This window comes from Phocoena phocoena, chromosome 12 (assembly GCF_963924675.1).
Source record: "Phocoena phocoena chromosome 12, mPhoPho1.1, whole genome shotgun sequence".
In the NCBI taxonomy this organism is placed as follows: Eukaryota; Metazoa; Chordata; class Mammalia; order Artiodactyla; family Phocoenidae; genus Phocoena; species Phocoena phocoena.
The window spans coordinates 14702713-14715370 of NC_089230.1; the positions used below are offsets into that span (position 1 = coordinate 14702713).

Below are 12658 nucleotides of genomic sequence, written 5' to 3' on the forward strand. Positions count from 1 at the left end.
AACAAGTTAATTTAGCCACCTAATTTGCCTAAGACTAAAGAACCCTGAGTACGGAGTTAGCGGGGACCCAGCAATCATAAGGACTGCTTGAGAAAAGTTCTCTGACAAATGTAAGGCTTTAAACCATGACCTACTTCCCTGAAGTAGAATGCATTCTTCGCATTCCTCCCTGTCCTGGAGGACTGTTTATCATGCACAGTTCCAGAAGTGACTTGAAATCTCTGTCACTGTTGCAATTCTAGATAACATTGTAGGTCCTCTTAGCTCCATTTAGGACAAAAATCTTTTCAGCATTCAAAAGACCTTAGTGTGCCTTTAATTAATAACAAAAGAACAACCAATCTGCATTTTAATTGAAGTAAAACAAATTTCCTATATTGCAAACAAAACGGACAGATATAACACTGCCATCACACTGAATTTAAAGGAAACTTAAACTCCTGAAGTTTTAAAAAAAAAATCAGATATCAAATCAAATCAATTTGAGTTTTGCTCCCGGTACTGTCAAGAAGTTTTTGTTTAAATGTTATACACTTTTGTCAGGATTGGAGAAAGGATCTTAATAATCAGGACTGATTTAGTAAACTTTAGTGGTGACATTTTCCACTGCTTTTCAGTAACTTACTTCATATAAAACAGAGCAGAACAAGAACAAAAACTTCCACTCCAATATTTAGATTAACATTATAGGAGTCAGGAACTCATGTCTAAATGTTGGTTAAACGTGTCATTTCTGAAATAATTAAGAAAAATTCGTCATAGAGAGACTGTCTAATTTTTAGCAATTTCCTGTAGATTTCGATCCCTTCTCCACCTCTCCCATCCCACCCCAGTTGGTACTGCAGTGTATATCAATTGTAAATTCAACCACATCTAAGGTTGAACTTTGCATAGCATTCAACGTTGCTGGTGTGGAATAGACTGTTTTACATACATACCCAAGTGAAGGATAATTTCAAACAAAAGTTTCTTAAAAAGCATTATGCAAGCAGTTTGTTACCTTAGTGAAAAATTAACACCCAGAACTGAAAATGTAAAAAAAAGCTAACAACCATAACGTACATCAACAATCTTGTTTTATGCATCACAACGATATGTATTTCAAAGAGTAAGGAAAACCATCAAGGACGTGATGAAGCATGGCTTCGATAAGGGTGGTCAATATCTGAGCAAGGACAGAAAATTGATCATGAAGCAGACACAACCCAGAGCCTTATGTAATGGCTCAATTCATTAAGAAATCATACGCTCAGACATGAAGAAAAATAGCAAACCATAAATAGTCCTCCGAACGACACACCAAAGGGCATACACTGGAGATGGAAAAAATTGCGAAGAAGTATCTGCTTTGAGAGCGAAGATAAACCTTCCCCAAGCCACCTAGATTCTTTGCCTACAAATGGAAGAAATGCTAGTCAACCATCAGTCTCTTTCATTTTTAGGTGGACCCAGATGTGCTGGGGTAAACCAGTCACTGTTGCATGATGAAGCAGTGACCCAATGGCTGGTGGAGCCAGTGCCATCTGTCTTCTCTAGTCTTCTCCTCTATTAATATTCACTGTTGGTTCCACCTTCTCCCCAGCCGCCACTCTCAGCCCCTTCGGTGTCATCATCTCTTATCCTGTGATATTTAATCTTTCCCTGTGCCCTCGACTCTGCAAGCCTGGATTGCTTGCAGTGCCAGTGGTCTGGGCTCTGAGCAGATCACTACTTAGAGAAACCCTATTGATCTCATGGATGCCCTCTGTCATTCCCTAGACTCTGCTGCAAACCTCTTCTTTACATTAAAAAAAAAAAAAAATCCCAAGCTGTTACTATCAAGTGATGTTCTCTCTTCTAAAGATACTATTGGTTTGAGCAGTTGTTTGGCACAGTTGGTTACACAGCAATAGAAAACTGAAACCGATATCCTGAGGGGAACGTCCTTGTCTACTGGAGAAACTGAGGCACTCCGCATTCCAAGTCTTGAAACCTCAATTGTTTTTGGCTGCCCCCGTGCCAAGCCTACACCCTGCACCCATCCCACCGCATGGGCTAATATCTGCCCCCCAAGCTCCTAGGGGTGTCCTCTCTGCCGAGTGTGAGAGGGTCTGCCTCTTTGCTTTGTTTTTTATCGGAAGCCTTCACTTCACTGGCTCTCTGCTGCCTGTGCAGCTCTTACCATGATTGGCTGCAATTCTATCGGCATCTTCCCATTATCCTCTTACAACATTCAGCTCTTTCATATGCCCTGTACCTCCTGGCCTCCCGACTAACGGCCTTTATCTGCCTGCAACACTTGCCAAGATCTTCTTTCCTTTGTACATCAGTTATCTGGACAATTCACTGAATAGACATGTACCAACTAATGGCAATTCTTCTATTGTCTACCCAACTTATTTGAATCTTTCTTATTGAATCTTTTCCTCTAGAGGAATCCTATACCTCACCTAGATCCTGAGGTGCTCAAGGATAATGCTGTGTGTAATTTACCTCAGGAAGCATCTAGACCAGGGCCTTTCATAGGCTAAGTGGTTAGGAAATACTTGAGTGACTATTTTTAATGCATAATGTTATCACATGCCAAGAAAATAAATTCACTTCTGAAGACTACACAGGGCTCCCCACTTTTTTATATTTATGTGTGTATAAACTTACAATAGCCACAAGACAGAGGTGAGCCCGGAGATGTAGAATATAAAAGTATTTTAAACCATGGGTCTGCCATTAGAATCGATTACATTTTTAGCCACTCTCTTAATGCTTTTAACTACGTGTACAAATAAAGAGTAGGAAACATTTTTTAAGTAAAAAGAAATCAATAAACATATATGCATACGGAAACTCGAGTTTTAACCGGAGGGACTATTTAGTCAATGGTACTGGAACAGGTAACCAGTATGGAAAATGAATTAAATTTCTCCCTCTAGACAGAAAATAATACATTTTAGTGCACTGGGAACACTTTAACCTTCTTTTTAGCACTGAGCTCTTGGATTTCTCTCTTCTTCAACCCCCAGTTCCTGGAGTACAAGAGCCAGTAAAGAAATGTTAATGAAATCAAGTGGTGGGGAAAGCCACACAGCCCTCTTCCTCTTTTTTCTTTTTAATTAAAAAAATTTTTTTTTAGACAGCCCCCTCTTCTGATCTTCAGCAACATGGTTAGGTGTTAAGATTTCTTCACGGATTTTCGGACCAGCCAAAGGCCATAAACTAAGCCATCAGCTACTGTCTACTTACCCAACACAAGTGACGTTTTAAATTGATAAATGAGGGTTGAGGATTAAGAGGCAATCAGGTGGGAACGAAAAGTGAACTTTGACAAGTAGCTCCTGGCTCAGAAACGATGGGAGCATTTGATTCCACACCTATTTACCCTGAAGAGCACATTCCATTAAGAAAAAGCCTCTACTAGCAGCACACTTGGTTTCAAGACAGTAGAATAGGGACTTCTCTGGTGGCGCAGTGGTTAAGAATCCGCCTGCCAATGCAGGGGACATGGGTTCGAGTCCTGGTCCGGGAAGATCCCACATGCCGCGGAGCAACTACACCCATACGCCACAACTACTGAGCCCGTGAGCCACAGCTACTGAAGCCCTTGCACCTAGAGCCCGTGCTCCGCAACAAGAGAAGCCAATGCAATGAGAAGCCCGCGCACCAGAACGAAGAGTAGCCCCTGCTCGCCGCAACTAGAGAAAGCCCACGTGCAGCAACGAAGAGCCAGTGCAAAAAAAAAAAAGGCAGTAGAATAAAGGCGGGAAATTATGTAGGAAATGTTTCTGTCTATTTTCTCCTCTGTTGTGAGGAAGGGAAACACCTAATTCTTCTAGCATCATCTGAAACCCTCCCTCCCACCCACACAAGCACCAGTGTCAGTCTGTGCTGCTGTTACCTCTGAATGCCTCGCCCAAGTCTACACCCCAAACCGCTTCCTCCAGGCAATGGTGGCCTAACTAGGCAAATTAGGATCCCTGATGAGCATTAAGGCTACAGAATCTCAGACGCTGGGGTGGCCTGGGATTCTGACTGAATAATCTAGAAGGGGGCCCAGTGGTGTCTTTAAAAAGCTCCCCAGGTGACTCAACTGCATAACCAGGTTTGGGAGCCACAGAAAATTTAATCTCTCCAAACTCTACAATTTGCAATGTCTGCATATGACGGACAGAAGATCTGCCAATGATTTATAGTTATCTTCCCTTCTTAAAATTTGGCTTATCTCATTTACACAACATCATGAAGAAACTGTAGGGAAGATGAAAACCTTTGAACTTGAATGAATACTTGTATTAAGAGAAGCCTAACAGTGTCCGGGAAAGACCCTGTAGTTTCCAGTGCTTTGAACACCTACGTTTTCCTGGGAAAACACATTTATTCCAGTTAACAGAGCCAGGCTGTCATTTGTTATGAGAACTGAGAACAGCACCCAGGGGAGGGGACTACTGTTTTCCCAGGAGGTGGATTTCTGCCCACAATCCCTGATTCCAACATTTCATGGATCAGATGTATGAAGAAATTTCTGGCAACTGGATGATTTTAGATTGTTCCCAGAGGAGAAATTTTTAAACTGATAGCTAAAGAAGTAGGTCATTGCAAAGTCAATCCAAGCAAATAAAATTAAAGACAGTTTGCTAATTTGGGAAGGAAAGGGAACAATACCTCAGCCCCCTTTTTACTCTAAACTTGCTTTTCCCCAATTTTGATTAATTTCTGGAGGGAAAAAGTCTTTTAAAGTTAACTAACAATAAAATAAACTATACCCTTTAATGCTCTAAAAGCCAGTCCAGTTCCTGATGGAGTGGTGCACAGAAAAAAAAGCATATGGTCAATATACCTGACAGGGCACCCAACTTCATAATTAAAAATGCATTGAGGAAACTGAGGTGCCAACTGAGGTACAGACTGGCAAATACTAGAAAAATCTTCTATCCACTGAGGCAAGGGAAAGTGAGCGCTGCTCTCCACAGAGTAGGGATGCAAAGTGGATGAATCTCTTTGGAAAGTAAATTTAGCAAGGACTATCAAAATTTTAAATGCATGTAAATCCTGTAATCCAGCAATTCCACTTCCAGAAATATATCCTAGAGATACATTCACACGCATACAAAGATGTCTGAACTAGGATATTCCCTGTGCCAATTTAATATAACAAAAGACTAGGAAAATCTAAATATAAACACAGGGGGATTGCTTAAATCATTATGGTACTTCAATCCATAAATGAGAAATTTATGTAGCCAATAAGAATGAAGGTAGATGTTTATGTCCTGTTATGAAAAGATATCCAAACTCTAAAGTTGCAGAATATATGTGTTATGATCTTATTTGTTGAAAGCAAAAGATAGAGCTATTCTTATCTATATAATTGCACATGTATAAAGGTTTTAAAAGAATATGCTAGAAACAACCAACATTGATTTCAAACTATTATTAACAGTGAGTACTTTAAGGGGCGGGGAGGAACACGAGGCTTTCCCTTTTTACCATACTCTACAAATTAAGGTTCTCAACCATTAACATTTTTAGAAAAATAAACATTAAATGAATCCTGTTTGCTATGACTTTAAATAAAAATCATTTTAATAAGAGTAAGCAAGTGCTTTTGATCATCTTTTTATAAAGCCTTTATTATTCAAGAATGATGATGTCAGGTCTACAGTCAGGTTTAAATAAGTAAACTTAATTATTCACGATAAGAAATAAAAATGTATATATAATCAAAATTATTACAGATTAATATCTTCCCCTTAATCCTTTTATTAGATGTACTAACAAGTAAGAACATAGGTATAAAACCCATACCCGAGGGGGAAGGGTGAGTTTTGACAGGGCGAGAGAGAGTCATGGACATATACACACTAACAAACGTAGTAAGGTAGATAGCTAGGGGGAAGCAGCCGCAAGGCACAGGGATATTAGCTCGGGGCTTTGGGACAGCCTGGAGGGGTGGGATGGGGAGAGTGGGAGGGAGGGAGACTCAAGAGGGAAGACACATGGGAGCATATGTATATGTATAGCTGATTCACTTTGTTATAAAGCAGAAACTAACACACCATTGTAAAGCAATTATACCCCAATAAAGATGTTAAAAACAAAACAAAAAAAAAAAAACCCATACCCATTCTCTAATAAGGTGCTAACTTACAGGAAAATAGTCCAAAATTTAAACAGACAAAACAAATAATTATAATTATAGATTTTTAAAGAATTTATTGAAAATAAGCTTGCTGGGCTTCCCTGGTGGCGCAGTGGTTAAGAATCCACCTGTCAATGCAAGGGACAGGGGTTCAAGCCCTGGTCTGGCAAGATCCCACATACTGTGGAGCAGCTAAGTCCGAGCGCCACAACTACGGAGCCTGTGCTCTAGAGCCCGCGAGTCACAACTACTGAGCCCGCATGGCACAACTACTGAAGGCCGCGCGCCTAGAGCCCGTGCTCTGCAGCAAGAGAAGCCACTGCAATGAGAAGCCGGCACACCACAACGAAGAGTAGCCCCCGCCCACCCGCCCGCGTTCAGCGACAAAGACCCAATGCAGACAAAAATAAATGTAAATAGAATAAATTTTTTAAAAAAGAAAGTAAGCTTGCCTATTTACAAGATATAATGCATCTCCCTCCTAAACCCAGCTTTTTCCATATTTTTCTATTGTATTATTTTAAAATGAAACTTCTTCTAAATTATAATTTTTTAGGTTATAAGAGAACTAAGAATTGGCTTCAAGGATTTTTAGTTTTATATATATATATATATATATATTTTTTTTTTTTTTTTTTTTTTGCGGTATGCGGGCCTCTCACTGTTGTAGCCTCTCCCGTTGCGGAGCACAGGCTCAGCAGCCATGGCTCACAGGCCCAGCCACTCTGCGGCATGTGGTATCTTCCCGGACCAGGACACGAACCCGTGTCGCCTGCATCGGCAGGTGGACTCTCAACCACTGCGCCACCAGGGAAGCCCTTAGTTTTATATTTTTCATGTGATAAAAGTACTGATATATTTTTCTCACAATGCTAAGTGCTGTAAATTCTAATTTCTCACTTCATGAATGACTACAGCAGTAAAAATTATAGAGGCCAAGGACGAGCACCATTTAGCTGGATTTTCTTTTCATTGGTATTCCTGTAACACTGAACAGGTGTTAAAACTGGTAAAGAAAAGAAACCATTTCTTAGTGCCTTTTATTTTTCTTTCATTTTTAAAAAAACATGTATTTATTTATTTGGCTGTGTAGGGTCTTAGTTCCAGTGTGTGGGCCTAGTTGCCCTGCGGCATGTGGGATCTTAGTTCTCCAACCAGGGATTGAACTCGCGTCCCCTGCATTGGAGGGTGGATTCTTGACCACTGGACCACCAGGGAACTCCCCTTTGTACCTTTTAAAACAAAACATTTTATTTCCATTTTATTAATTATCCTGTAAGATACCAAGCTGGAATCATCCTTTTAATGTAGTTTAAAGCTATCCCAGCACAAAGATTAGTCAATGCACAGCAAATTCAAAGAGGACGCACGTTTGGGGCCTTTTCCTCACCAAGGGAAGTATTTTAAGTGGAAATCTTCACTGATCTCACAAATCTAAGAGCTTAAAAGGCTATAATGGATTAAAGGGAAGGCACTGCAGTCCCCACAGGCTATTGGTACCCTAAACGACCATCTTCACACCCACAGCTCCAATTTCTAGACTGTGTTCTAATCAGAAAGTAGTACCTCTTATAATCTGAGGGAAATCCATATGAATACAGGTAGTCGCACACAAAAAAACCCACTCTGTTAACATATAATTCTCTCGAAATCATCTTAAATTCTGGCCCTTCTAGTGTAAAACTGGTGACAATCACATTACAGCCATCTCCATTCCTATTTTGTAAACACAGGGTAAATGGGAAACAGCACATATCTTGTGTTGGGAGAGGAATTAAGAAATGCAGCTGGCCAAATCAATTGTCTGTTTTAATGCACAAAAGGTAAGGGCGTCCTCAACTTTATTAATCGGGACAGTGGATTCTTCTATATGAATACATCTGTTTGAGTCACAGCTCTTATAACCAAATGGAACCACAGCTTGAAAGACTGTCAAGGGTCCCAGTCTCCCCACCTGCTGGGGACCTAGGCCTCACACTGTTGCAACTGAGAACTGTTCCATTTCTAGCTCTGAGTCACTGAACAGAAAAGACAGAAAGGCTAATTTAGAGGATTGTGATTGTCCAGATTTAGCCTGAAGCTTGGCTCCAGAAATCAAGATTTGCCAGAGATACGGAAGATTGTCACTGGCCACCCCACCCTACACGGCTACCTGAGTGAAAACAGGCTTTTCAACTTTTAAAAGCAGATGACTGAGGAATACCACGAGGCTTTGCTTACCACCTGTGTTCAGGTGGTCTAATCTTCCTGCACCCTGCAGTGGCCAAAATGGCAAACTCTCAAAATTAAACCTGGAAAATAACTGATCAAGCCATTTCCCTTCAGAATTAACATACAAAGATTGTAAAAGATTGACTGGAAGATAAGACTCCTTCCATTTCCATTAAAATACATCACAGATAAAACCAAGACTTGTCTCAGTGCATCTAAACTGTGAGGCTTCAGTAATCAAGTTTTACCAATGGGGAAAAAAATCTAACAGTCTTTAATTAATGATGCAGCATTCCACTGGGGGGAGGAGGGAAGCATTAGTCTAAACCTCCCCAAATGTCCACAGACCCAATCAAAAAAGCTCAAGATGTAATTCATCACTAATCCAATGTATGAAGTGGTCTCCTCTGAGCAACCTGCATTTGTAATGCATTTGTCTATCTGAGATTAAAGGCAATTCGAAATTGCAATGGTAAAAAGCCCTTCTAAAGAAACAGAAATCAGAGTCCCCAAACCTGAGTTTTTTGCTAGACATTCACCTGGTCTGTGAATAACCAGACTCACTTTGACATAGTCACTATCTGATAAGTGACACAGATCATGATGATGAGAAAGTCAAAGAACAAGTAGATAGGCCAAGGTGTTCCCCAACTTGACCGTCTGCAATCAAAATCAGGGAGCCAGCCTCAGCCTACCCGCCAGCCACACACGTCACACATGGGGCAACACCTGTTATGAGCCAAACCAGATATGGTCCCTGCCCTTGTGGAGCATTCAGAACAGCCAGAAGAACACAAGTCACTAAACCCACAAATATGGAAACTGCTGGAAAGAAGGGTCCGTGGTGCTGTGGACAGATGAGATTACTCAGAGGTCAAGAACTGGGGCTGAACAGGCAAGGAGGGGAGGCAAAAGCTATGTGCAGAATCGTTCTTAATTAGACCATCCTTGTGAAAAGACTTAGGTCTTCAAAACCTGAGAAATAAATATTGCTAGTTGAAATGAAAAACTACACATTTTCTAAGGATACATGTAAGTTTATTGATTTGTCTCCAAATTGATAACTGGGCCGTAGGCCAAAAAGTTCAATGATATTCCGGGTGTCATTTAGGTAATTTTTTAAAGGAGGTCATCTGGCTGTTTCAAGATGGTGGTGACTAAGAAAAAGGGAGGATAAGGTTATGGAAGAAAGAGAACAGAAAGGAGGGAATATTTTAAATGAACACACTGAAGTTATTGGGAAGGGAATAAGTACCATAACCCAGGGTGAACTGTTGATAAGACCTGAAGGACTGGTAAAAGCCAAGGAAAAAAATGTTCCCCAACTGCAAGCTTTTAGCAACTATACCTTAAAATTACTTTCATTACTGGACTCTAAATACTGGTTATACAGCCATTTTGACAGTAGTTGGCATCAAAAAGTGATGTACAGTAAATATTAAAACCTAACTGAGATCTCAAAAGGATAGTACATTTCTTAGGCATCTCAGAAAATCTAGGCATTCCAGGCACAGTTGGTACCTGTGAGCACCTACAGCTCTAGTACAAGTAGTTATGTTAACGACTAGAGGTAATCTAGTTAAGAGCAGTCTCTCAGCCCAAACTAAACTAAGACAGCTAAAAGGTCAAGGCGATTAGGTCATATAATTCTGTGATTTTTACCTAGATTTCAGGGTTGTTGTTTCCCCCCCCAAACTGTAAACATCTATACTTCCTGAGATAACTCCTAAAGGTCCTCATGTACTCCATATATCCTCAAATTTGACACAACGGGTTTTCTTTTTTCCTTTTAAGTATTAAATGTGGTTATCCACATCTTCTATAAAAATATCACAAAAAGGGTTGGGTGAAGCCTGGCTAAAGAACATAGATGCTGGAAAATAGATCTAAAAGACAACGATCTGAACAAGTCACAATCTTGGCGACTGTAGTCGCCAAGAAGAAATATTTCAGCCTTGAAGACTACGACTATAAAATGCAAAATGTCTAGGAGGTTCAGCACTGCCTCCAGAGACCAGAGTAGAGGGAATGCTGGCTTACGCCTCTGACCGCATTTGAGAACTTCTAACTACTCCTCCAGTATTTGTTTATCCAACTGAGTGCAATGAACTGAGCAAAAAGGAGGACGCCGCCGTGTTTGCGAAACCTGTCATTCCTTTTGGAAATGCAGCGTCGGCTCAGATTTTCTTTGGCTCCGAGAGAGCTACACCCCAGGCTTTCTCTGCATCAGGAAGGCGGTATCTGCTCGAGCCGCTGCCGCAGGAGGACTGGGTACCAAACCCGGGTCGCTCCAGACACAGCTGATATCACGGACGGTACGTTGCGGGGAACCCATGGGTGGAGGGCTCGCCAGGCTGCAACACGCGTCAGGGCCCAACAGCGGACTTTCCGCTTGGGGAGATAGCGGGGCGGGGGCTCGACACGCTCGGCTCGGGGGTCAGTTCTCCGCGGACTCCCCCAAGCAGCTCGCCGGTATCGGGCTGGGTCGCTCCCACCGGAAGAGCGTGGAGAAAGGCTCAGTTAGCGGCGGGCAGCCGGCGGGTTTTATTACTGCGGATGGCGCAGTCGCCACCCCTGGAGACCCACTACAAAGATGCAAGCCCCTCGCCGCGCTCGCCGCTGCTGTGGTCCCGCCCCGGCGCTAAAGACCCTGAAAAGCCTAGAAAGAGGGATTCATGCTCCCGAGTTTGCAGATGGGCTGGACCGGCCGGGAAGTTATCGCAGGCGGAGATCAAGGGACCCCCCCACACACACACCCACACACACACCCGCCACCCCGGGGCAGGTGGCTCCGCGCGCCGGTACCTTGGTGGCGGGGTCCGCAGCGGCGATGGTCGCGTCCGCCGACGATCCGGGCGCCGCCTCCGCCGCAGAGCCTCCGCCGTTGGGCTCGGGCTCGGGCTCGGCCGGCGTCGCGCTCCCCGCCTCCGGCTGCTCCGGGCTCCTCTGTTCGGTGGAGCTCCCGGCGCCCATGGCTTGTCTGCGGTTCTCCCGCGCCCAGCAGCCGGGTTACGCCTTCCCCAAATAGCAGGGACGGGGAGAAGAGCCAGGAGCCGTGCGCCCGCGAGGTCTCAGGAGCGCCTTCCTCTCCCGTCGTCCTCCTCCGAACCCGCCCAGACAGCGAATGAAGGAGACGCGCTCGCTGCAAACTCCTTAAAAGAAAAAAAAAAAAAAAAGCCACCTCTTTGCCTCCTCCTCCTCCCCCTTGTTTTTCCCTCGCTTCATCACATGAGCACAGCCCCAGACACGCCTTGCAGCAGCATCTCCTGCTAGGCTGCTAGGACCCGAGGAGCGGCCAGAGCCTCGAGCCAAGGGCCAGGCGAGCCGCCCACCCCGACCCCCAGGACGCCTCCCGTTCCTGTACGGGGACAGGAGCTGGGGGACCACCACCCAGGGCTGCCTCCACGAAGGGGAGGGGAGGGCGAGAAAGAGGGCAGGGCAGAAAGCCCCCCGAGGAGATCGGATTCGCTGGGGGTTTATTAAATGATTGATGACCCGAGGCAGGGCTTCTGCTGCAGCCCACTTTCAGCTGGCCCAGAGGCGAACCCAGATCCCCCCGTTTGCTTACCTTCAGAGTGTTTGCTTCCTCCCCGTTAGCAGGAGAAAGGCAAGCGCTCCTGGGCTCCTGCGGAGTCTGACCATATTAGGACACCTCACGTGGCAGGAGCTGGGAACCGAGAGGTTAATGCAGTCAGACCACGGATGAGGTGGCCCAGGCAGCCCCACGCTCTCCTATCATCCGGAACAAGTGATATCAGGCGATGCCGTGGGCAGCACCGGCTGCCCTCATTCCCCGGGGAATCTGGGGAATTGAGCCTGTTACTGGAAATGTGCCTGTCCTTAAGGGCCTGATGCTGGAGGTCCAGGCCACCTCTCCCTCACGCCACCACTGAAACAGGATGACATGGATCTGCTCGTCGTTTGCTGTCAGTATTTCTCCATAGATAAGGGCTTTCAATAATAACTGCCTAAGTGGCTTGCATTCTGTCCCTTCATACTCTTGAATATAATACTTGTCATATGAACATAGCAGGCAGTCACTATATATTTGAACTAAATTAAAATGTTAGCTGAATTATCTGGATGTAAGCATGAAGGTAGTGGGGCTGAAAGAAAAATTATCCCAGTTTTAACCGACAACTAAGCGCCTTAGTTTTCACAAACAGAAGCTCATTAAAAATGAAGAAACTTTTGGAATATTGCCACTAGATGCCAGATAAATATCCCATACCCAGATTTAGGACAATCTTGTAGAGAATTGATGTAAACAATAGTTCAACACCAGGATATTTGTGCCCAACTAATTGCATGTAGTAAAATGGCTCCTTGGGGACC

At 43.7% G+C, this 12658-nt stretch overlaps 1 protein-coding gene across 2 annotated transcripts in view; it reads right to left on the bottom strand.

The window, feature by feature from the left end:
• The window catches only part of AKAP12 (A-kinase anchoring protein 12), a 96779-nt gene extending 85483 nt beyond the window's left edge, over positions 1 to 11296 (bottom strand). For both annotated transcript variants that reach the window (XM_065889058.1, XM_065889057.1), the window contains exon 1: positions 11129 to 11296. In XM_065889058.1, coding sequence (XP_065745130.1) covers positions 11129 to 11296 — 168 coding nt within the window. The remainder of the gene's footprint in view (positions 1 to 11128) is intronic.
• Between the last annotated feature and the right edge of the window lie 1362 nt (positions 11297 to 12658).